At 44.2% G+C, this 26,949-nt stretch overlaps 1 protein-coding gene across 1 annotated transcript; it reads left to right on the top strand.

Annotated features, from left to right (window-relative positions):
- Positions 1 to 24,502: 24,502 nt before the first annotated feature.
- On the top strand, positions 24,503 to 26,711 carry LOC139168596 (uncharacterized). Its single transcript, XM_070754220.1, has 2 exons — positions 24,503 to 25,387; positions 26,505 to 26,711. Exons 1-2 carry the CDS (start codon positions 24,503 to 24,505, stop codon positions 26,709 to 26,711), a joined length of 1,092 nt encoding a protein of 363 aa, XP_070610321.1.
- Positions 26,712 to 26,949: the final 238 nt, after the last annotated feature.

Genomic DNA, 26,949 nt, shown 5'->3' with positions numbered 1-26,949 from the left:
TTGGAACCTGCCCCTGCCCCATATGAATGTAGAAAGTCAATCTTTCTCAGCAACAACAATCAAATTTTGACTAAAACTGAATTATTGGTACATTTAAAATACTGGTCACAAACAAAATACCATTTTCATAGTGCACTCTTAATTCCTATCTCCACCAATTTATTTGATTATTTGATTATTTGATTATTTGATTATTTGATTATTTGATTATTTGATTATTTGATTATTTGATTATTTGATTATTTGATTATTTGATTATTTGATTATTTGATTATTTGATTATTTGATTATTTGATTATTTGATTATTTGATTATTTGATTATTTGATTATTTGATTATTTGATTATTTGATTATTTGATTATTTGATTATTTGATTATTTGATTAATTTTTATGCCTTCCCTCTCCAAAAACTCGGGGCGGCTCACAGCATATAAAATATGCAGTACATAATATAATCCAATTAACTAATTAAAAACCTAGAAGAAAAACCATTAAAAACAATCATTCCATTCACTCTACATTCTCTCACACATTAATTGGGCAGGGGGCAAAGATCTAATGGCCCCAGGCCTGGTGGCATAAGTGAGTCTTCAGACTCTTACGGAAGGCAAGGAGGGTGGGGGCCATACGAATCTCCAGGGAGAGATGATTCCAGTGGGCCGGGGCCTCCACAAAGAAAGCTCTCCCCTGGGTCCCCCAGTTCTACTGTACTTGCCAGCATGCAGCAATGCTGAAGCTAAAAGTGGATTTATTTGTGTGAGTGTATTTGGGTAAAAAAAAATCTTACATCATACAGTTGATATAGAACATGAGACAACATAACATGAAATGTTCTATTCCTTTATTATTTATTAAACATTAATTGTTCAAATGAACAAAGTTTAAATTAGTTAAAAAAAACAGAATACTATGGGGTGCAAGTAGGATCTATACTGGCTGCCCCAGTGCCCAAATTTTGCTTTCTGAAGCTCAAACCTAAGATAATAGAATTTTAGTAGTAAGGCAGAGGTCATTCCCTATTTTTCATATTTTTATCTTTTTAATATATTTTTATTTTCATTCAATTAAATGTTTATCAAAAAAGAAATAAGAACAAGTTGATTTAAAATATGTACTTGTCTGCTCAATTCTGTCTACTGCTTCCCCCTTATTTTCCAATCATGAAAAAGGCTGTGTTTGCTTTTGGTGCTATTGTGACTTATTCAGGTTTATAGTCTTTGCTAGTGATTTCCATCACTTGATAGATGCTATTGCACAAGGCATAATTGATTTTTTTCCCTCCACACGACAAAAAAAATGGTATCTAAACATATTGCACTGTATTATATAGATGCTTTTCAGAAATGTCTTACCAGGGCATATCTTATTATCTTGTTTTTCTTATGTCAAACAGCAGGATTTATTACTCTGATCATATGAGAAAAGTAAAGTAAAGGGTTTTTTTCTTCTCTTGCATTTTAGAAGATACATGTTTGAATCATATTTCCGTGGAAAGTTCTATGGGCAGGAAAAGAAGCCATATCTAGCATAAAAACAAAATACATGCAACTTTACTTGTCATGTCACTGCAATAATTGTGTAACTACAGGCCAGTTAGCTTGACATCAGTTATAGCTAAAATGATGGAGACTCTACTCAAAAAGAGGATAAAATAGCACCTAAAACCCAATAACGTATTGGACCCAAATCAGCATGGCTTTACTGAGGGCAAATCATGTCAGACTAATCTCATTGATTTCTTTGACTATGTCACAAAGATATTGGATGAAGGTGATGCCGTGGATATTGCCTATCTGGACTTCAGCAAAGCCTGTGATATGGTTCCACATAAAGAGCTGATAGATAAGTTAGTGAAGACTGGACTTAATCCGTGGATAGTTCCATGGATTTGCAGATGGCTGAAGCATAGATATCAGAGGGTTGTTGTTAATGGCAAATATTCTGAGCAGAGCCTGGTTTCAAGTGATGTGTCACAAGGATCTGTTCTGGGTCCTATTCTTTTTAATATCTTTGTGAGTGACATAGGGGAAGGTTTGGTAGGGAAGGTTTGCCTATTTGCCTATGATTCTAAAGTGTGCAATAGGGTTGATATTTCTGGAGGCATCTGTAATATGGCAAATGATTTAGCTTTAATATATAAATGGTCAAAGCAATGGAAACTGCAGTTTAATGTTTCCAAATGTAAAATAATGCACTTGGGAAAAAGGAATCCTCAATCTGAATATTGTATTGGCAGTTCTGTGCTAGCAAAATCTTCAGAAGAGAAGGATTTAGGGGTAGTGATTTCTGACAGTCTCAAAATGGGTGAACAGTGCAATCAGACAGTAGAGAAAGCAAGTAGAATGCCTGGCTGCATAGCGAGAGGTATAACAAGCAGAAAGAGGGAGATTGTGATCCCACTGTTTAGAGCATTGATGAGACCACATTTGGAATACTGTGTTCAATTCTGGAGACCTCACCTACAAAAAGCTATTGATAAAATTGAACGGGTCCAAAGACAGGCTACAAAAATGGTGGAAGGTCTTAAGCATAAAACTTATCAGGAAAGACTTAATGAACTCAATCTGTATAGTCTGGAAAGGGGGGATATGATTGAAACATTTAAATATGTTAAAGGGTTAAATAAGGTTCAGGAGAGATGTGTTTTTAATAGGAAAGGGAACACAAGGACAAGGGGGTACAATCTGAGGTTAGTTGGGGGAAAGATTAGAAGTAATTTCCAGCAGACGTAGTTGGTAAATCCACAATAACTCAATTTAAACATGCCTGGGATAAACATACTGTATATCCATCCTAAGATAAAATACAGGAAATAGTATAAGGGCAGACTAGATGGACTATGAGGTCTTTTTCTGCCATCAATCTTCTATGTTTCTATTTTTCCAAGTGATTCCCTTGAAGAGAAAAGTGGTTCTCTCAGGCTACAATTCAGAATGAATTCTTTTGAGAGGGTAAGAAGATTCCTAATATCCTGTCCAAATGGTCTTTATGTGTAGAAAACAAATTAATGCTCACTTCTGTCTTCTCATATCAATATCTTCTTGTATTCCTCTTACCTATATTATTCTTTTGCCATTTATAAGCAAATGGCTGATATATAGCATATATATATATTCCTTATTTAACATTTTTCCTCACAAAAAAGTATAAAATTTAAGACAGTGAAAAAAAAGGATTGCAGTTAATCAAGAAGATACAACTTTAAGCTCTTAACTATTTTATTATCTATGTTGATAGATTTTAATTGATACTTTGTTATCTAATAGTGGGAGACATTTGATATGCTACATTTGCTATGATAATGAGGACCCGGATTGTGGGGGCAATATGGCAGCTCTGTTAAAAAGTGCTATTGCTAACATGATGTAAGCCACCCAGAGTCTAAGGAGAAGGACGGCATTAAAAAAAATCGAATAATAAATGAATGAATGAATGAATGAATGAATGAATGAATAAATAAATAAATAAATAAATAAATATGGTAATAAAATTATTCAGGTCCCAAAGGATAACCAACTACTTTCAGAAAAAAAGCATTAGTAAATTATCTGATATATATTTGGACAATATCTTGTAAAATTGTCAAAATCATCTATACAAAATTCTCATTTATATTTGAACTATTATTATTTTTTACAATAAAATTCCGGCCTCAGAAGACTATTGAGGAGTGGATGAAGACCTTTGCTTTTGATCTGTTAGAAGAATAAGAGATTCTAAAAAATAAAATAATTGTGTGAGTAGTATTAGAGACACAGAGGTGGATAATAGACATTTAGGACACATTAGAGATTCCATTAAAGGCTAAACCTTCATTATAACAGCTAGTAACTTCAATTATGAATAGCCCCTTCCCTCTCTATATCATGAAATCCTTAGGAACAACTGTTCATCTATGAAAGCAGAAAATTGTGGAATCAATAGCAGTGGAATAGATCTACTGCTGATTTCTTATTTTACAAATTAATCCATAAATTATCTTAACTTTTAACTAAATTAGCTGCTCTTTAAACAATCCCCCCTCCCTCAGAAAAATAAATCAATAAAAGAGAAAAAAGAAGAAATTTGGATGTTGGCCTGCAACTTCTGTATGGGTCATTACCATTATTACCATTATTATTTTTCTTCGGCTGCTATTTTTCTTTGGAATGAAAAGCAAACAAATAAACAACAGCATGGGTTCTACCTGAAGGAAACTTGCCCAATGTTGAATGAGAGGTTACTATTTAGCTCATTACCTGTTTCTAAGCAGCCACGGTTGGAACTGAAGAGTAATTTAGATAATATGGTCTTTTAGCACTCTTATGCTTTTATAAATATGGGGGGGGGGGGGGTATCAGGATTTTCGAGAAGCCTATTTGTTGTAATGAGTACATACAATAATGCATGCTGAGGTAGCATTTTTTCCCTCTTTATAAAGCCAACGTTTTGCATTTTTGTTATATCTGAATAGTTTTATAACTTTTATAACTTGGAAAAAAATGATTTGAAAAAATTGAAGTTAGGAAATAACTTAAAACATTGGTGAACTAGGCTAAAAATTACTATTTGCATTAGTGACAACAAATACTGTTCTTTGAAGCACCTATTCATCATTCATAAATTAGTGAGTGGAAATTCCTTGTGGTCATTTTGCAGAAGAAATAAAAAGAATAAAATTATAGCTTTGACCTAGTGGTGGGTTCCACTTACCTTCTCTACTGGTTTGCGTCAGAAGCTCTATGTTACATTGGCCTCTGCACATGTGCAGAAGCCTTTGTGCATGTGTAGAGGGTTCTTTTCCAACTGCCTTCAGGAAACGGCAACCAGAAGACTGGTTTGGGGCATGGTCAGCTGGTCATGACTGCCGATTCAGTGAGCAGGGGCAAATTTCCCCACCAGTTCAGGCAAACTAGTCCAAAACGGCAGCAACACACAACTGGTTTGATTATTAAAAAGAATAGATTATGGATAATAGAAAATATGTTGCAATCTTAGAATGTATTTATAACAGCTATGAACACTATTAAAAGTCACTTTTTTCTTCCTCTTTTTTCTCTATTATCCTCTTTTTCTTATCTATTAATAATTTCTCTAAAATTTGCAATGTTTTAATTTTGTTAAAATTTCTTTAATAAAAAGTATTCAGAAAACAGGGCCCAACTCAAGACCAAATATTAAGCTCATACGCTTCATTTAGAAATTTGCAATTGCATTTAATTAGAGTTAAAGGGTCCTTCTAATAGAGTGCTTATTTTTATTTTATTATTAATTTTTATTAATTAGATTTCTATGCCGTCCTTCTCTGCAGACTCAGGGTGGCTCACAAAATAAGTGTTATTAGGAATACTGGGTGCTATTCTCCAGAATTTGTCCCTCAAAATTGTGCCACTGTGCTACTTTTTTCCTGGAAGCCCTACTATTGAAAAATTGCAGAGAAATTATGATTTTAGTGTAAAATTCCATTACAAATATTTTTGTCAAAATCTTGTAATAAAGGAAAATAAGAAATTACAACAGAACCATTCCTGCTACTTGTGCAGCTGTTCAGTGAAGACAAGGTTTCTGAGCTTCACATTGAGTTATTCAATTTGCTGTCCAAAATTCATTCTGCAGAAATCTATACAAGATGGTTCAGTGCAGCTTATTTACTTCAATGTATTCTGATATTAATTTTCCTCTATTAATTAAGGCTGAAATTCATACCTAATTGGGAATGAGTAATAAATTTGTTGGTAATTAAATATGGTTATATATGCTCATTTTTAGGCTGTAAATATTTAGGTATGTATATACTTAAATTTAAACTTTATATAAACCTATTGGAGATTAAACTTCATTTTACCCAGAGCTCTATCCTCAATAAATCTGCATGGAATTGCATGTATATTCCATAGTCCTAAATGTCTTATAAACTTCTACATTTATCAAATATCTTAAATGTATAAATATTATTAAGTTTCATTAGCACCAAAAGTCTATAAGCCCCTTTACCTAAACATGAAGATAAGTCTAACTTCCTAGGAAAATAATCAATAGCATGCGGATGTAATATAGTTGTGTGTGTGTGTGTGTGTATGTGTGTGTTTGTGTGTGTGTGTGTGCAGAGAGAGAGAGAGAGAGAGAGAGAGAGATTGCCAACATCTGAATCATTAAAATAGAAGTAATTAATTCACAAGAATATATGACCATGTGTTATGTGTAACAATAGCCTTTCTGGATTAAGTCAAAACTGTATGCTTCATGATTTAATTCTTGTAGTAGTAGTAGTAGTAGTAGTAGTAGTAGTAGTAGTAGTAGTAGTAATAATAATAATAATAATAATAATAATAATAATAATAATAATAATAATAATACCAGTACAGAAAAAATGTAACTCAATGTCGTATGGACAGTTGGCGGAACAAAGCATTGCATGGACAGTTCTTGGAGAAGATTGAAGGCAAAGTGGATAAAGAAAAGACCTGGTCATGGCTTACAAGTGGAACACTCAAAAAGGAGACAGAAGGACTAATACTGGCGGCACAAGAACAGGCCATTAGAACAAATGCTGTCCAAGCCAGAATTGAAAAATCAACAGACGATCCAAAGTGCAGACTCTGTAAAGAAACAGATGAAACAATCAATCACATACTCAGCTGCTGCAAAAAGATCACACAGATTGACTACAAGCATAGACATGATGCTGTGGCACAGATGATCCACTGGAACATGTGCCGGAACTACCATTTACCAGTGGCAAAGAACTGGTGGGATCATAAGCCCGAAAAAGTGGTCAAAAATGAGGAAGCAAAACTACTGTGGGACTTCCGACTTCAGACTGACCGAATTCTGAAGCATAACACACCAGACATTGTGATTGTGGAGAAAAAGAAAGTATGGATCATCGACATCGCAATCTCAGGAGACAGCAGAATTGAGGAGAAGCAGCTAGAGAAATTAGTGAAATACGAAGATCTAAAAATCGAGCTGCAACGACTCTGGCATAAGCCAGTGAAAGTGGTCCCAGTGGTACTTGGCACGCTGGGCACAGTGCCAAAGGATCTCAGCAGACATTTGAAAACCATCGGAATTGACAAAATCTCCATCTGTCAATTGCAAAAGGCCGCCTTACTGGGATCGGCAAACATAATTTGCCACTACATCACGCAGTCCTAGGTGCTTGGGAAGCGCCTGACTGGTGATGAAATACGAAATCCAGCATAGTGATCTCGTTTGCTGTGTTGTACTGACATAATAAATATAATAATGCGAGAGCTATCATGGGCTTTCCTAAATTTGCCCATGTCACACCAACACTCCGCAGTCTGCATTGGTTGCCGATCAGTTTCCGGTCACAATTCAAAGTGTTGGTTATGACCTATAAAGCCCTTCATGGCACCGGACCAGAATATCTCCGGGACCGCCTTCTGCCGCACGAATCCCAGCGACCAGTTAGGTCCCACAGAGTTGGCCTTCTCCGGGTCCCGTCAACTAAACAATGTCGTTTGGTGGGACCCAGGGGAAGAGCCTTCTCTGTGGCGGCCCCGACCCTTTGGAATCAACTCCCCCCAGATATCAGAGTTGCCCCCACCCTCCTAGCCTTTCGTAAGCTCCTTAAAACCCACCTCTGTCGTCAGGCATGGGGGAATTGACATGTTCCTTCCCCCTAGGCTTATAAAATTTGTGTATGGTATGCTAGTGTGTATGATTGGTTTTTAACTTGTGGTGTTCTTAAAATTAATTTAATATTGGATTTGTCTTGTATTGCTGTTGCTGTGAGCCGCCCCGAGTCTGCGGAGAGGGGCGGCATACAAATCTGATTAAATAAATAAATAAATAAATAAATAAATAAATAAATAAATATAATAATAATAATAATAATAATAATAATAATAATAATAATAATAATAAATCAGAAAATGTTGAGATGGAACAAAACATGATTTAATTAAAAGTGAAACTATAGGGCAAGAGGAGAAATTATAGGGTGCAGGGAGATGGAGGAGGAAGAAGAGGTGGAGATAGAAGAGAAGGAGGCGGAGGACGGTCAACACAGATAATAAAACAAAATTGCAGTCAAAGTTTGGTCCTTGAGAATAACTGAATTGTGCTGAGTTGCAAAACCCACTGTCTATATTTCATTTGCTTTTAAAATTCTTCACATGGAACTCATTTTGTTGACTTGCCCTTTACAGCAAAGACAGTGTAGAATAACTGATTGGATTGCAGCAATATGTTTGGGATAGCTCTTTGACTACATTTTTTTCCTAGTCTCTTTCTTAACAACAAAAAATCAAAGCAGAATTTTCACAGACTATAAAATTATTTTCCCATATTTCCCCTCTTATCTTTCATAGCTTGGATTGAAAATATTCAACTCATCTTCTCTTGGATTAAAAAAAACTAGCATAGTCTACGAGGTCTCGGGGCAGCAGTTATCTCTTGGTTGTCAGAAATTGAGAGAAAACAGCAAGTAAATATTTATAATATTATCTGGAATAACTTCCGGCAACACCAAAAACTGATTGACTGTTTCTCCTAGTAGCAAAAAAAGAGGCTTTTGGAATCATTATGGTCACTGTGCATGATGTGTCCTTTTAAATCAACCAATTTCACTGTATAATTTTAGAATCAATCTGGAGGAAAAAAGACATACAGCGTTCTAAGTATTTTTTTTTCAAGTAGCATTTCAGAGGAGTATGAGACAGCAAGGAATGCTCATGTCTGTCTGTTTGGGTTTGTTTGTTTTTTAGTGATACAGTGCAAAAAGATATTGAACTGATGACTTCATCTTTTGGAGAAAAATGCATATGTAGAAAAAAGCAAATCCTGATCATAGCATTATCTGAATCATCTTGAAATATTCAGCATCAAGTGGGAAAGCATTTCTTGATTTACTCAACATAGTTCCTGCACATTGTTTATTTTTCCCCCCTGTGCATCAATCATCAGAGCTGTAATCAATTTTTTTAGAAAGCCACTGGCAGCATTTAAAATCATTTATTATGTGCCAGCTTACCTCTCTTACTTACCAAGTGTCAACAATGCTGCTAAATATATTCTTTACCCTATTGTTTTTGTGATGTTCACTTTAAAATCTATTATTGCTGCATCTTTATTGCTTGATATAGTCTTAATATTCTTGTCATTGGAGCAATTTTAAAAAATTGTACACACAGGATTTTTAAAATGTTCTTGATTAATATTAATATTAAAAATGTATGTTTAGTATATAGTTATAACTGTAGGTCCTATTGAGGAAGATGGGTGGTTAAGAAGTATGAAATATGTATGTGTGTATGTATGTATGTATGTATGTATGTATGTATGTATGTATGTATGTATGTATGTATGTAATTAGATCTGTCTATATCCTACTAAAACTCTGATTCTTGTAATTCTTAACTGGGTGAAATAGTGCACTCTGAGGAAAAGCATTTCGAACCAAGGTATCTCAAACGGCTTAATTTACGGAACACATGCAAAATCTGGACTCACAACTTCCATGGAGTTGAAATTTGGCAAATTGTGTAACATATTTTATGAGATAAACATTAAAATGAATCAGTTTAGTACATAATACAAAACATCATAAAACATTTCTTTGACAGTGCTGTACAATTCAACATGGATTAAACAGTTTATGACATAATACAAAATGTCATAAAACATTTCCTGTGCTGATGTATGAGTGTGCTAGGCAGTTCAGCATGGGCTACTTTCAAGGCAGATACATCTATAAAAATATACCAGCTTCTCTGGTGAAGGCTGAACATTAATTCTGTCATTGTTTGGAAGCACTGTGGAACCTGGCAAGGAAATATTTCTGAAATGATTACCCAACAGGGCATGGGTAAATAAATTTATATTCTTAATCTTTAATAAATATGAGTTTTCTATCAATTACAGTGGTACCTCTACCTAAGAACGCCTCTACTTATGAACTTTTCTAGATAAGAACCGGGTGTTCAAGATTTTTTTGCCTCTTCTCAAGAACCATTTTCCACTTACAAACCCGAACCTCTGAAACTGTAACCAGAAAAGGAAGGAAGGAGCCTCCATATGGACTCTCTAGAAATCTCCTGGGAGAAAACAGGGCCGGAAAAGGTGGGGAGAACCCTCCCAGGGGCCTCTCCAGGAATCTCCTGGGAGGAAACAGGGCCTCCACCCGCCCTATGGTTTCCCCAATCACACACATTATTTGCTTTTACATTGATTCCTATGGGAAAAATTGCTTCTTCTTACAAACTTTTCTACTTAAGAACCTGGTCACAGAATGAATTAAGTTTGTAAGTAGAGGTACCACTGTATATGCAGAGTCATACCTGGTGTAATAAAAACAAATATGTGTGTTTGTTCATCCCCACATCTAATTTCAAATATAATATAATCCTGCTATAATTATTTTAACAGATCTTCAGTAGTGGGGTTTTCCATATTAATATATATATATATATATATATATATATATATATATATATATATATATATATATACATATACATATGTATATGTATATATATATATAAAGCACAATAATTGGATGAGTTCAAATAGTTCTGATTCGTGAATCATGGTTCTTGAATATGCTCAGAAGCCCTGTTGCCAATTTATATGTGAAGAGGTAGAGCCTTTCTGTACCAGAAAGACTATCAATAAGGTACACATTTTCCGTTCCTATTAAAATATATTCACTGTATAGTCTTTCTTTTCCAGGTGTGAATTGTGAATTTAGAGAAAATGCTATTGACATAAAGCCTTTTAAGCACTTTGGATTCTAAACAACAAAGTGTCTAATTAATTAATGTGTTATTTCAGAGTTCAATTTGGCTCTCAAAATAACTCATCTATTTGATTACAAAGGTGCTGACACATATTTAAAAATTATGGTTCTTTTCTTAGTTTTGTACTCTTCCCACAGTGCATTGTGTATAAATAACTGAATCAAAAAAGTGAGTTCAAAGTCCTAGTAAATCAATCAAGAAACCTTTTGATGGTCAGCTTCTCTAGAACGTTTATACAGTGCTTCCCCTCTCACCCTTTATCATGCTAGGCATTTTACCATATAATAATATGCAACTTAACATAGAATGTAGATTTACATTTCTGATACAGATATATTTATTAATTATTTAATTATTTAATTATTTTCCTTTTTTTTTTTTTTTTTGTCTATCCACCACTCCTATAAGGCAACTCTGGGCAGTTTATTTGGGCTTTCTAAATGCATACTTGGGATTCAAGAAGTGAATATTGCATAATTGTTGATAGAAAAATTTCAGAACAATATTAAAGTAAATATCAAGCAGAAGTGAGGGTTAAACTAGAAAAATATTGATTCCTTTTAGCAAAAGCAAAAGAAGTTTTACTATAATTGTCAATGCCAACAGAGAACAATAAAATTTGGGCCACACTATTTATTAATTTGTAAGACTGCAATGATTACTAATTTAGAGAAAAACCTAATTAATTTATTACCTAGGAAACATGTTCTTATGATTTAATATGAAAAATAAAGAAATAAGGAAGTCACATTCCCTACTGTATATCTGACTTTTTGGGTAGGAGCTTAATTCAAAGGCTAAATTCATGTATTCCTATATGGTACACAACCCTTATACATTGTAGACAAAAGCTTCATTTAGGCATGATGAAAACTGAAATGCTCAACACATGAAGATTCTAGCTGTGACTGTCTCTGCAATGACATCTGTCTATTGACTAAAAATGTTTTCAGAAGAAAATATGGCTGACAAAGTAACTAGTTCATCTGAATACATCATATGAACAACACTATTGAGAGCAGTTTCAAGTTAGCAAGGATTGACAATACCTTTTGTTAATATCCATCTTGTGGAATAATTATTAAGGAAAAGGAAAGCAACATAGCTGATAAGTACAGATGCTTTTTGCTGGAGAGACGGAGTAACGACACGGACACCAGAGCTGGATTTAAAATTGGGTCATTTTTATTAACATAAATTTGCATAATTTATTCAAATACTTTGCATAAATTAGCATAAACAACTATGACCTGGAAATGGACCTGCAGGGTCAAACAAATACTTCCGGGGCGGAAATGACGTTATGCCAGCAAACATTCCTGGGCAACTCATGGGCGTATCTCGATGCAAGGTCCAGGTGAGGGCCAGGCCGTCACCTGTGACCTTTTCTGCCATGCTGTGCATGAGGGGGGTCCCACCGGCTAACCCGAATCGGGGAATTAAAGGTGCAGGACCCAAAGACAGGTTCCCCCCAGCTGCTCAGGCAGAAACTCCCTCCATGAGCTTGCGGAGAACCTGTCAATCATCCCCAAAGATGCCCAAGGGAGAACGCGCGGTTGCTAAACCACCCAATTTTCCGCCCCTAACCTGCCTACCCAAATGACCAAAGGTAAGCCAATTAACCTAATTAATGCAAGCACCCCCTAACCGCACATCCGTCACCCCAGTGTGGAATGGGCGAAAAAACAGCTCAGCTAAGAGGCAGAACTGCAAAAAATTCCCATTCGGCCCCCTAAGGGCGACCCCGAAGCACACTGCAAAATAGTGGAGGGCGGGCGGGTGTCTGCTCAGGAGCTCAGTCCGGGCGAAAAGGGAGAGCCCTGGGCCTGCTCGCCCTTATATAGGGCAAGCAGGCCCCGCCCGGACCAATCAGGGCCTGGCCAATCAGGCCCTGATCTCCCGAGCGAAGTCTCGCATCGCGAGACTTCGCCCGGGATCCAAAATGGCGGCCGCCATGAGGGACCGTGTCTCCCGGTCCCTCCAGCAAAGCCTGCCTGCCGGGTAAGTCCGGCGCTGCCCTTGCTGGAAAGACGGAGTAACGACACGGACACCAGAGCTGGATTTAAAATTGGGTCATTTTTATTAACATGAATTTGCATAATTTATTCAAATACTTTGCATAAATTAGCATAAACAACTATGACCCGGAAATGGACCTGCAGGATCAAACAAATACTTCTGGGGCGGAAATGACGTTATGCCAGCAAACATTCCTGGGCAACTCATGGGCGTATCTCGATGCAAGGTCCAGGTGAGGGCCAGGCCGTCACCTGTGACCTTTTCTGCCATGCTGTGCATGAGGGGGGTCCCACCGGCTAACCCGAATCGGGGAATTAAAGGTGCAGGACCCAAAGACAGGTTCCCCCCAGCTGCTCAGGCAGAAACTCCCTCCATGAGCTTGCGGAGAACCTGTCAATCATCCCCAAAGATGCCCAAGGGAGAACGCGCGGTTGCTAAACCACCCAATTTTCCGCCCCTAACCTGCCACAGGAGCGGGGGTCAGATCTCTATCTTGGCCCCCCCGACTCCCCCCTCTAGCTGCGCCAGCTCACGCAGAGACCGCTGCAGGTCCTGTAAGAAGATGGCGTTCCCCTGCTCAGACAGGTGAACGCCATCATCACGGTAGAGCCATGGCTGGTCTATTGATATAAGGGGATGAGGTACTACCACTCCACCCAATTCTCTAACCGTTTTACCCATAGCCCTATTCACCCGTCGCCTAGCCCGGTGAATGGCCCTAAGGGAAGAGGCGTCCCTCCACACAAGCCTAGGTAATATTTCTGACCACACCACTTGCGTGGTGGGCCAGACCTCACGAAGCCTTCGCAGGTCTTCGCGTGCCTGGATGAGCAGCGCCAGGCCTCCCAGTATGCACAGGTCATTGCCACCTAAGTGCAATACCAGCCACCTGGGTGCGGCCACAGGACGCTGCCCACCCAGACCCCTTTGGGCGCGACTCCAGGAGCCACCCCCCATATTGCCGGGCGCAGCCACAGAATGCTGACCGCCCAGCAACGCCGGTAGGAGACCCTCCCACCGCATACCTCTCCGGCCCATCCAGGTAACGTTGACCCACCGCCCCAGGGACAGGTGGGTCCCGATGGCGCTCCTGGCTGCCGCGCGGCCGGCCCAGAAAATCATGCTGTGGCCACACAGCAGCGCCGTCGGTTTCGTGTTAGCCTGGGGACCTGCAAGAGGACACAGACACAGAGAGGTTACATAGCCTAAGCCCTGCCAGGGATCCTCAGCGGGCCTAACATAACCCAAATATGCCGCTGACCGCCAGTGGCCGATCTCCCGAATCCGATGGGCCGGGAAACCAGAAAGTGCCGCGCTAGTGGCGGCGCCGATACGGAACGAATGCGTTCCATAACCGGCGGGATCCATGCCCACCTGGGCCATCGCCCTAGATACTAAAGCCCAAAATTGGAAACGGGTCAGAGGGGTACCGTCACAATGCCTAAACAGGTACCCCTGACCTGACCCCCTCATACCACAATAAAGCCGTAGGGCGGCCACCGGACACACCGACTGGTCGGTGGCCGCACTAAGTTGTAAGGTAACCCCTCTGTGTAGCTGATCCGTTTTAGACCTCCTCACTACAAGGGACACCCCCCCTTGTCTAAAGGCCAGATCAGCGAACTGGAAGGCCCGGAGCGAAGTGTCAGCCTGAGACGAAGCCATGGCCTCGCTGACCCGAAGGGCCCCAAAAAACATGACACAAGCCGCTGCCCTAAAAAGACGGGCCTCGTACAATGAGGAACACAGACTGTCGAAAACCACGTTGATTAAAGACAGCTGCTCCACCGTCAGAGCCTGACGAGTGTCACCAGGGGCCCCCGCTTGCTTTCTAAGCCAGCCTTCCAGCATCTTCCGGATGCGAAAGTCACCCGAAAGATCTGCAAACCCCCCCGCCTTGGACAGAAAGGCGAGGCCGGCTAACCGGGACCGGATCGTCCTAACTGACAGGCCACGCTGCCTAAGTTGGACGCAAAACTCGGCCAAATGCTCTACAGGGACAGGCCAACTAAGCTGGTAACCCCTGCCCTGCCTAAACTCCCCAAACTCCTTACCTGCACGCTGGTATGCCCTGAGGGTGCCGGGCGCTACAGACAAGGAGATTGCCCGGGATGCCTCGTCTCTCCACCACTCTGGATCCCCCCCCAGACTCCAGAGGTGGCTGGGGAACGCTTCTGGCAACTCTTGGGCCCACGGGGCCAGGGTCCGAAACCTGGACAACTGACCACGGGACAAGGCATCAGCAACCCCGTTATCTAACCCGGGGACATGCTTAGCCAAAAACAATGCGTTTAGAGACAAGGACCTGTGCACAAAATGGCGGACAAGCCGCATGACCCTGTCGCTCTTCGAGGACAGGGCATTCACCACATGGACAACCGCTAGGTTGTCACACCAAAAGTGCACGGTCTTGTCCCTGAACTGCTCCCCCCAAAGCTCCAAGGCCACTATTAAGGGGAAGAGCTCCAAGAACGTCAGGTCCTTAACCAATGAAGAGGCACTCCATTCCGGAGGCCATGCCGACCAGCACCACTGGTCACCTAACACCACCCCGAAACCACAAGTCCCCGCGGCGTCAGAGCAGAGCTGCAACTCAGCTTCCAACAGAAGCTCGTGCCTCCAGAAAGACAACCCGTTAAATCTATCCAAAAAATCCCGCCACACGCCGAGGTCAGCCCTGACCCCAGCGCAAAGGCGGGTACGATGATGGGGCAAACGGAGCCCCTTCATCGCATCATACAACCTCCTGGAAAAAGCCCTTCCAGGAACAACTACCCGACAGGCAAAATTAAGAATGCCTGCCAATTCCTGAAGCTGCCGTAGGGTCACCTTCCGGCAGCCCAGGACCTCATCAAGCTTCCGCTTAATCTTTACCAACTTCTCTAGGGGCAATCTAGAAGATTGCTCCTCTGAGTCCAATTCAATACCCAGAAAGGTAATCCTGGTGGCGGGGCTTTCGGTCTTCTCAGAGGCTAAAGGCACCCCTAAATGAGCACAAAGGGCTTCGAAGTCCCGCATCAAAGCAAAACATTGCTCCGAATGCGCAGGCCCCGCCAACAGGAAATCATCAAGGTAGTGAACGACCGTACCCAGACCACTTTGCCTCCTGAGCGCCCACTCCAAGAAGGTGCTAAAACTCTCGAAAAGCGAGCACGAGACAGAGCACCCCATGGGCAAAGCTCTGTCCACGTAATAACCCCCCTCGAAATGGAAGCCCAACAGCTCAAAGTCGTCTGGGTGTATGGGGAGGAGCCGGAATGCCGACTTAATGTCGCATTTACCCATAAGGGCTCCTACCCCACACTTCCTAACCATAGTCACGGCTGCATCAAAGGATGCATACCGGACTGAACACAACTCGTCAGGAATGAAATCATTCACTGACTCCCCTTTTGGAAAAGACAAATGGTGAATCAACCTAAATTCACCACTCACCTTTTTGGGGACCACACCTAAGGGAGACACCCGAAGATTCGGGAAGGGCGGCTCCGAGAAGGGCCCGAGGACCCTGCCTTCGGCAACCTCCTTCCCAATCTTCTCCCTAACAATGTCTTCATGACCAACAACCGACCTAAGGTTGTCAGACATGAAGGCCTTCCTAACACCCTGGTAAGGGATCCTAAATCCCTCTGAAAAACCTAGCAAGAGAGCGGCCGCTCTCGAGCGAGGGTGGTAGTCGCCCAACCAACCCTCAAGCACCACTAAATTAATTGGGCTGGGCCCCTTTTCCCCCAGCAGGTGGGGGAGGCTTTGGGAGACCCGAGCCTTTCTTTTCAATCCCCTTCTTGGGGCGGGGGCACACGGCTGCGGAATGGTTTCCCCCACAACTTCCGCAGGCGTGACGAAACCTGCAAATGGGGCGGAAACACGCCCCCTTTGCAGCGAACTCGTGACACACTAAAGAGGCCCCTTTTCCAATGGCACCCGCCACGGCCTTGGCCGGCGCGGGCGTCGCAGGCTCCTCTTCCATAAAGTGACCGCTATCGGTCCTATCACAGCCCTCCTTCCCTGACATATGCGTGGCCTGGAACCACAGGTCCGGTACCACCATATCCCAAGGCAAGTAGGGGTCATGGGCAATACGCATCCTGAACCCCTTGTCGTAATGCCTCCATATGGTGCCCCCATATTCAAAATGGGCCCTCGCTATAAGGTCGATGTACTTCAGCAAGGCAGCGGCCCTACCCGGCTGCCTCTGAATTACCACCGACGCAAAGGTCAGAAAGGCATACAGCCACGAGCTGAAGCATTTCGTGACCTTTGTCTTTTTAACCTTCTCCCCAGGGACCACCTCCTTGTCCTGTTTAGGGACCTCCCTGTTCAAAATGGAGAAAAGATCAACGTACTCACCCCGCCAGATTGCCTCCTTAACTGACGGGTGAAGATGGTACCCTAAAGGTGTCGCGGGCAACCCACAAGGGATGGCCCCAGGCTTGATGCTGGCGAACGGGTCCCACACCGTGGTGGCCCCCGAGCCCAGCACCCCAAGCCCCGGTGGATACATGAACGGGACCGGTGGCATAATGGCCGGTGGAGGAGGGATCCAACCCCCCACCCCCGCCCCAGGTGGGACAGGTACCCCCGGCGCCCCCACTGGCGGAGCCGGCGGGGACCAGACCTGTCCACAGGTGCCTGCAGCAGACCCCATGAAGCTGTTGCCACCCCCCAAAGCTGGCGGGATGAACCCGGGACCCTGGATGGGCAGGAGCGGTGATGTGCCTACATGTGGTGCAACCTCACCTGCCCCGTAAGGGGTAGAAGCCATCCACGGTGGGCCCATCCTGGTTGGGCCCTGGAACGATGACCACTGCCCAGGCTGGGCCATCTGCCCAGCGTGGCCCGTCTGCCCGGTGCTGCCCGTCTGTCCGGTGCCAGCCATCTGCACGTCGTGGGCCACTTGCCCTGCTGGGGCCGACTCCTCTTTGGGGTCTGCGCCCCATGCTGCGGTGGCAGCCGAGGAAAGCCCCTCCGGGCCTGCCCCCGACCGCCACCTCTCCAAATCGTCGAGCCGCTCCAGGACCCTGGCCCAGGAGAGAGAAGGGGACACCTCGGGTTGAGGGACTGTGGGCATAAACCCTACCCCCCCCCACCGGGATCCCCCCCGGGGGCCCCTCTGCCGCCGCCCGAGCCCGGGCAGACGGCCTGGCAGCCCTCCTAGGCCGCACCACAGGTTGGGCCGGGAGGGCCTTAGCTGGCCGCTTTTTAGGGGCCATACCACCAAAATCTAATTTTACACAATAAGGGATAGGGCGGGACCAAGCCCTCCCCCAACGGGCCCTGCACCACTTGAACAAGGCCTGCCCGAAACAGCAGGCCTCAGTAGTGCAAACCCACCCAGGAAGCCAATCCCCCCTTCCAATGGGCGACAAGGCCCAACACCAGGCCTTTATCCCAGGCCTCAAGCCACCCAGCGACCCCCGCGGGCCCGCGAGGCCACCAGAAGGCAGCACCTCCCTCCCTCTAAAAGGAACAATGAGGCTCCAAACCGGAGCGGAGCCCAGCCGATGCTGGCTCCGCTGATGCTGTAAAAGGCTTTTCGCCACACCACAGGCCACAAAATGGCGCCTCGCACGAGGTCGCCAAACAAAATGGCCGCCGGAGCAGAACGACCGAACGTCTGCTCAGGAGCTCAGTCCGGGCGAAAAGGGAGAGCCCCGGGCCTGCTCGCCCTTATATAGGGCAAGCAGGCCCCGCCCGGACCAATCAGGGCCTGGCCAATCAGGCCCTGATCTCCCGAGCGAAGTCTCGCATCGCGAGACTTCGCCCGGGATCCAAAATGGCGGCCGCCATGAGGGACCGTGTCTCCCGGTCCCTCCAGCAAAGCCTGCCTGCCGGGTAAGTCCGGCGCTGCCCTTATGTGAGGTTCACTTTTGGCTCTATTTCTTAGATACATGCAGTAGCTATGATCTAAACAAGGAATGAGACGTAGTTTCAGAAGTAGTTTTTATTTCTTAGTAAATGAAAATATCACATGAGAATAACAAGCACTCCAAACAATTGCAATGATTAAATAATGCATAGGATAGCTAGTAGCAAGCCACAATACCTCATACCAATTAATAGATTCTAAACCCCTAGTTTCTAAAGTGGGGCCTATGCCCTACAGGGAGGGCAATTTGATTTTTAATAGAGGCAATTGGACCAGGTACAGTCAGGTACGCAGTACTGGTAGCAAAATTTTGGTCAGGTACACAGTACCGGTATTTTGATATTGTTTCTTTTTTTTTACCTTCTGGGCTCTGGGTATGTTTTTCCTATCATAGTAAATGAGGTTGAACGTGTATAATTTTATAAGAGCTGTGCATGTGTGTGTATACATAGTAGATAATCAGGGATGGGCTACTGCCCGGAATGGGGGGGGGACACAGTGGGGTAGCAAAAATGGAGTTCCACCCCAGAGCACTCAATTTGCACTGAAAGATATTGAAACAAAATGCATAAGCCACGCCCACAGTGTGGTAGTAAAAGTTTTGGTAGCCCATCACTGATAGGAACCTTGTTTAAACCAAGTTAATGGACTTTAAGCTTCCTCCACATGAGTAGGAGTTCACCTTTTGAATAGTAAGAATTATATGTCAGGGGGTGGGGCATCAGGATTTTAGAGATGCGTAAGTGAGGCATGGGCAAAAAAAAGGTTGGGAATCTCTGTTCTAAACAAGTAGAGATTAGTCAGAGAAATAACTTCAAAGTGTTTTTTATACAAAGAATTCCCTGGACTCCTAGCTAGACATTCCAAGTAAGTCCACACACCTCAGTGACTTCTGCTTCGGTTGTTATCTAAGCATGATTGCTACTAGATTTCGTGACTAAATCAGTATGCTATGTCTCACGCCTTTCTTATCAGAGAATTGCACAAGAGTGCACCTGTTTTCCATGAAAACCTACTGTTCAATCTAACTGCTTTAGAAAATGTGAAATATACTGATAACAAGGCTTAATAAGAGCACTCATGTGATGAGCAAGCCAGCTTTCATACAGCCATGCCCAAATAAGCCAAATAATTCTAAAATTTAACAATTTAATATAGATCTTCTAAATTGGCAGAATTTAGATGGTAGAACATCTATCAAAGACTCAATATATAATACTTAACATCAATATTCAACATGTAACACTGAATGCCTTATTATAATTAGTGTTTTCTAGTCTGTTTCCTAGTAATGGTCCTTAAGGAGATATTTGGTCTTAATATATAGTACACTACATTTATGTAAACAACTAACAATCAACACTTGTACTATGTATCTAAAATTTCAATTAATTATTTGAGGTAAGTTGAATAAATTGATGTTCATTGTACTAATCTGAAGGTCTGGGATTCGCATTATTTTCAACACAAAAGAAACAATCTGCTGTTAAAAACTTACAAAACACTTAGAAAACAGCTAAATAAATCTTTCAATGGCTGAGTCATAGTCAAAAGATAAACAAAGAACTACGTATTGATATTATTCATCATTTCTTTATTTCCAGTATTCTCTTTTCTCAGTGGCCAGTTGTTTTTTCCTGCATTCAGTTGCTAGTGAAAATAATGCATGACCAGACATAATGGCGGTAAACAATGAGTCCACTGCAAAATAGATAGTAATTTAGTCTGTTAATATCAGAATTCCAATTAAATTGCATATACTGTAAATTGCTATTGAAGATAACGCAAGTATTTTAATAGTAAATATTCATTTAGTAAGTTTGAAATAATTGTTTTTATATATAACTAAAAGTAACATGGTATGTATAAGTAATGCCGCTCAATAACTTTTACTCATATATTTATTATTCTTGATTTATAGAAACCCATCAGTTTTTTAAAAAACTATATAATAGTACTTTTCTTCAATAAAATATTCAAAATAAGAAAACTTTTGATCATTATTTATTTATTTATTTTATTTATTTATTTATTTATTTATTTATTTATTTATTTATTTTATTAGATTTGTATGCCGCCGCTCTCCGTAGACTCAGGGCGGCTCACAATACAATAAAACAGTTCATGACAAATGTAATAATTTACAATTGAAAATATTTTAAAACCCCATTATTAAAAAGAGATACATACAAACATACCATACATAAATTATATAGGCCCAGGGGAAATATCTCAGTTCCCCCATGCCTGACGACAAAGGTGGGTTTTGAGAAGTTTACGAAAGGCAAGGAGGGTAGGGGCAGTTCTAATCTCTGGGGCGAGCTGGTTCCAGAGAGTCGGGGCCGCCACAGAGAAGGCTCTTCCCCTGGGGCCCGCCAACCGACATTGTTTAGTTGACGGGACCCGGAGAAGGCCCACTCTGTGGGATGTATTATTCAGATGTACCCACTGCCAATCTCTCTGGGGCCTCTGGAGCACTTGATTGAATCAGGTTTTATCCAAACAAACTTTCCAGCTCTCTGCAATTCCTTTTACTGCATCAACCCCAGTTCCTAGAATATTCTAAAGTCAGCTAAATTCCTTTGGAGCTACAACTCCAGATGATATTAATACAATATTTGCTTTGTCTGACATTATGAAAGTATGCTGTACTGGATTTTTTAAAATCACAAAGTCCTGGTTTTAAATCTTTCAAAATGGTTAATTTTCAATTTGCAAAGAGTATAACTTTTTTTGCTGCTATTATGCCAAATTTATATACGGAACATTACATTCTGGAAAGCTGGGAAAAATATTTTGGCAGATTAATTTGGGATTGGAATTTATATTACTGCAGCTTTCTGTAGCATATAAGTCCTTTTAAATATATTTCAGTCACAATATAGAAGTCACACGCATTAAACATTAAACAGATTGGTGCATATAATACTTGGGGGCAATGTCCAATTATTCAATCTTCCTATTCCTAATTTGTTGTTGATGCTTCTTAAAGTATATGTTTTATACAATATAAGAAGTTAATATCATTCGATTGTCTTTTGCCAGATGTGCTAATGCAATTAATAGGCTGTATGAGGGAGAAGATGCTGAAATTAACATAGAATTGGCAGAGAGAAAGCTGGCAAGGACTGGAGTAAATCCTTTTGTGGAAACAGGGTGCACTTGCACAGAAAGAAAATGTGCGGTGTGTAACTGCTTCTGGCTGTGATGAAGAGTGTTTTACACAGCTATGGGAAATGCCCCAGCTGTGACCTTTCCTGAATTAATCCGACTTAGTAACAGTTATTTATGTCTGGGTTAGATTTTATTTGCGTACTGCATTGCACTTTATGTGTGGCTGCCTTTATGTGTCCAGAAATTACAATGGATTTATATCCTCACTTATTCCAGTTGCCAACTCTGGGTCTGGCTAAAATCACAATAAACAAAGATATTTCTTATGCATTCATGCATATACTGTATCAATCCATCCATTTAAAATCGTTTAAAAAGAAGGGTTTAGATGATTGATGAGAATTAAATAAAGGCTAGGTAGAAAGACATCTGTCTCTTATTAGTCTACAATTTGTCTAGAGCTCCTTTGGCAATATAATGTGAAATTGAAAGAATACTGTCTAAAAGAAAGAACATGGCACTTTATTCTGCTGACTCATTTTTTAAAAGTTCTGAATATTAGGGGGTCAATTTAGCTCTCTACTGCAGCCTTCTCTTAAAGATCCAAACCCCAAGCCAATGTCACTTCAATAGCAAATTGCTCCAGGAAAGCAGGGAATAGTTGAGAAATATTCTAGAGTAGAGAAGACAAGTGGACAGGCAGGCAAGTTCTTATCTAGAATAATTAGAGACAAAATTCAGTACATCCCTGTTCTGTCGGGCTCTCTGATAGAATCCTCCCAAAAATTTACAGGTACAAATTTCAGACACACACACGTTTGAAAATTCAAAACAATGTTCTTTATAATGAAAATTCACTTAAACTAAGCCCTCTTTTGGTATAGCAAAGAGCACTCGTCTCCAAACAAACTGGTAATTTATACAAGTCCCTTATCAGTCCTGTGATACTTAGCTTGCAGCTGTGAGGCAATTCAAAGTCCTTCTTTCACAAAGTGAAACACACTTTGCTCTGGTTTAGTTTCAAAGCAGGGAAAAATCAGCACACAAAAAGTCAAAGTCATTAAAGCAGTCATGAAACACAACAAACGATCAGATAATCCTCCACAATGGCCAAACCCACAGGCTGCTATTTGTCGAAGAGACGGAGTAACGACACTGACACAAGAGCTGGATTTAAACTGGGTCATTTTTATTAACATAAATTAGCATAATTTAATTTTAATAAATTAGCATAATCACATAACTAACTATGACCCAACAATGGACCTGCAGGGTCAAACAAATACTTCCGGGGCGGAAATGACGTAGCAATAAACATTCCTGGGCAACATATGGGCGTATCTCGATGCTAGTCCAGGTGAGGGACCCCTCCCTCACGTGAGACCCTGCCATGCACTTGCATGAGGGGGGTCCCGCCGGCTAACCCCTAACAGGGGAATTAAAGGTGCGGGACCCAAAGACAGGTTCCCCCCAACTGCTCAGGTAGCCCCCACCACGAGCTTGGAGAGAACCTGTCAATCATCCCCAAAGATGCCCAAGGGAGAACGCGCAGTTGCTAAACCACCACCCAGTTTTCCGCCCCTAACCTGCCTACCCAAATGATCAAAGGTAAGCCAATCAGCCTAAAAGGTGCAAGCACCCCTTAACCGCACCTCCATCTCCCCAGTGTGGAATGGGCGAAAAAATGGCCCGGCTAAGGGGCAAAGCCACAAAAAATTCCCATTCGGCCCCCTAGGGCGACCCCTAATAGCACACTGCAAAATAGGGAGGGCGGGCGGGTGTCTGCTCTGCCAATGTGGTCCAGGCGAACAGGCCGAACCCGGGCCTGCACGCCCTTTTATAGGGCCAGCAAGCCCCGCCTGGACCAAGCAGCCAATCAGGCCTTGCAGGCCTGACTCTCGGCCGAAATCTCACATCGCGAGATTTCGGCCGAGATCCAAGATGGCGGCCGCCATGAGGAGTCCGGTGCCTGCCCGACCCTCCGACAAACGCTGCCAGCGGGGTGAGTCCGCTGGCGCTATTGTCGAAGAGACGGAGTAACGACACGGACACAAGAGCTGGATTTAAACTGGGTCATTTTTATTAACATAAATTAGCATAATTTAATTTTAATAAATTAGCATAATCACATAACTAACTATGACCCAACAATGGACCTGCAGGGTCAAACAAATACTTCCGGGGCGGAAATGACGTAGCAATAAACATTCCTGGGCAACATATGGGCGTATCTCGATGCTAGTCCAGGTGAGGGACCCCTCCCTCACGTGAGACCCTGCCATGCACTTGCATGAGGGGGGTCCCGCCAGCTAACCCCTAACAGGGGAATTAAAGGTGCGGGACCCAAAGACAGGTTCCCCCCAACTGCTCAGGTAGCCCCCACCACGAGCTTGGAGAGAACCTGTCAATCATCCCCAAAGATGCCCAAGGGAGAACGCGCAGTTGCTAAACCACCACCCAGTTTTCCGCCCCTAACCTGCCACGGAGCGGGGATCAGATCTCTATCTTGGCCCCCCGACCCCCCCCTCTAGCTGCGCCAGCTCACGCAGAGACCGCTGCAGGTCCTGTAAGAAAATGGTGGTCCTCTGTTCTGACAGAGGAAGACCAGCAGCCAGGAAAAGCCACAGCTGAACTATGGTGATGCAGGGATGGGCCACTACCACCCCGCCTAACTCTCTGACTACCGTGCCCAGGGCCTTAATAACTCCCCGTCTAACCCGGTGAAGGGCCCTAAGGGAAATGGCGACCCACAAATGATCCCCGGGAGGATCGAAGACCACACCACATGCATGGTGGGCCACACAGCGCGAAGCCACCGCAGGCCTCCGCAAGCCTGGCAGGTCCCCCACAGACCCCCAAGCAAGTACCGGTCATTGCCCGAGGAGCAAGACCAGCCACCGGGGCACAGCCTGGGATGCTGTCCTCCCCGAACAACTGGGCGCAGCAATGGGATGCCACCCTCCCAGATCGAAGACCCCACCACATGCGTGGTGGGCCACACAGCGCGAAGCCACCGCAGGCCTCCGCCAGCCTGGCAGGTCCCCCACAGACCCCCAAGCAAATACCGGTCTGTGCCCATAGTAGCAAGACCAGCCACCGGGGCACAGCCTGGGATGCCGTCCTCCCCGAACAACTGGGCGCAGCACTGGGATGCCGCCCTCCCAGATCGAAGACCCCACCACATGCGTGGTGGGCCACACAGCGCGAAGCCACCGCAGGCCTCCGCCAGCCTGGCAGGTCCCCCACAGACCCCCAAGCAAGTACCGGTCATTGCCCGAGGAGCAAGACCAGCCACCGGGGCACAGCCTGGGATGCTGTCCTCCCCGAACAACTGGGCGCAGCAATGGGATGCCGCCCTCCCAGATCGAAGACCCCACCATATGCGTGGTGGGCCACACAGCGCGAAGCCACCGCAGGCCTCCGCCAGCCTGGCAGGTCCCCCACAGACCCCCAAGCAAATACCGGTCTGTGCCCATAGTAGCAAGACCGGCCACCGGGGCACAGCCTGGGATGCCGTCCTCCCCGAACAACTGGGCGCAGCACTGGGATGCCGCCCTCCCAGTACAACCTGGGCGCAGCAATGTACCTGGGCGCAGCAATGGGAAGCCGCCCTCCCCGTACAACCTGGGCGCAGCAATGTACCTGGGCGCAGCAATGGGATGCCGCCCCCCCAGTACCACCTGGGTGCAACAATGTACCTGGGCGCAGCAATGGGATGCTGCCCTCCCAGTACCACCTGGGCGCAGCAATGTACCTGGGCGCAGCAATGGGATGCTGCCCTCCCAGTACCACCTGGGCGCAGCAATGTACCTGGGCGCAGCAATGGGATGCCACCCCCCCCAGTACCACCTGGGCGCAGCAATGTACCTGGGTGCAGCACTGGGATGCCGCCCTCCCAGCCCTAGCGGTAGAAACACCCGTCCCACCGCAACACCCCTTCTCCCCAGCCAGACAACAACGACCCAGCCGCCACGACGGCAGGGACCCCCCCCCCGACGGTACCATTGTTGCTGAGTAGTCGGTGGAGCGCTCTATGACCCCAAAGCAACACCGTCGGTCGCGTCCTGGCGGGGTTGAGTAGAAGGGGACCAAAAAAGGGGGAACCTGGCCTAAGATCTAACCCCGGACCCTCAACAGGCCGTTCGTACCCTAAAACAGGCCGTTGACCGCCAGCGGTCGACTTCCCCGAATCCTCCGTATCGAGAATGCCGTTACCGCACTAGTGGCAGCGCCGATACGGAACAAGCGTTCCTTAACCGGCGGGCTCCATACTTGGCCTGGCCAAACCCTGGACCCTATAACCCAGCTAGACTAAAGCGAAAATTGGAAGGCACGGAGTGACTCGGCAGCCTGCGATACGGCCCTGGCCTTGCTAACCCATCGGGCCCCGCAACACCTGACACAAGCCACTGCCCTAAAAAGACGGGCCTCGTACAGAGAGGCACAGACTGCCCAAAACCTGACTAATCAGCGACAGCTGCTACACCGTCAGGGCCTGACTAGCGACGGAGGAGACTCCTCGCACAGCCCGCCCACCTCTTCCAAAGCGGAAGATCCAGAAAAACCAATAAGCCCCCCCCACCTTGGACATAAAGGCGAGGCCGGCTAACCTGGACCTAAGAGACCTGGCTGAAAGGCCACGCTGCCTAAGCTGGACCCAAATTATGGCCAAGAATACAACTGGGGCAGGCCAACTATAGGGGCAACCCTTGTCCCGCCTGAAATCCCCAAACTCTTTACCCGCCTGCCGCTAAGCCCCCAGAGTGCCAGGCACCCCTGAGAGGGCCACAGCCCAGCAGACCTCTACTCTCCACTGCCCGGGAGCCCCCCCCAGGCTCCAAAGCATCAGAACCCAACTGCAACGCAGCTTCCAAAAGAAGCTCTTGCCACCAAAAAGACAATCCATTAACGTTCCAAGAACTCCCGCCATACGCACAGGTCAGCCCTGACCCCTGTGCATAAGCGGGTACAATGATGGGGCAGACATAGCCCCTTCATCGCACCATACAACCTCCTAGAAAAAGCCCGCCCAGGCACAACAACCCTACAGGCAAAATTGAGGATCCCAGCCAGTTCCTGGAGCTGCCGAAGAGTAACCTTCCAGCAGCCCAAGACCATATCGCGCTCACCCCGAATCCTAACCAACTACTCCAGGGGCAATCTAGAAGATTGTACCTCCGAGTCCAATTCAATACCCAGA

Source organism: Erythrolamprus reginae, chromosome 5, assembly GCF_031021105.1.
Source record: "Erythrolamprus reginae isolate rEryReg1 chromosome 5, rEryReg1.hap1, whole genome shotgun sequence".
In the NCBI taxonomy this organism is placed as follows: Eukaryota; Metazoa; Chordata; class Lepidosauria; order Squamata; family Dipsadidae; genus Erythrolamprus; species Erythrolamprus reginae.
Note: the sequence above shows the minus strand (reverse complement) of the source record. Positions and strands in the feature narration are given on the sequence as shown.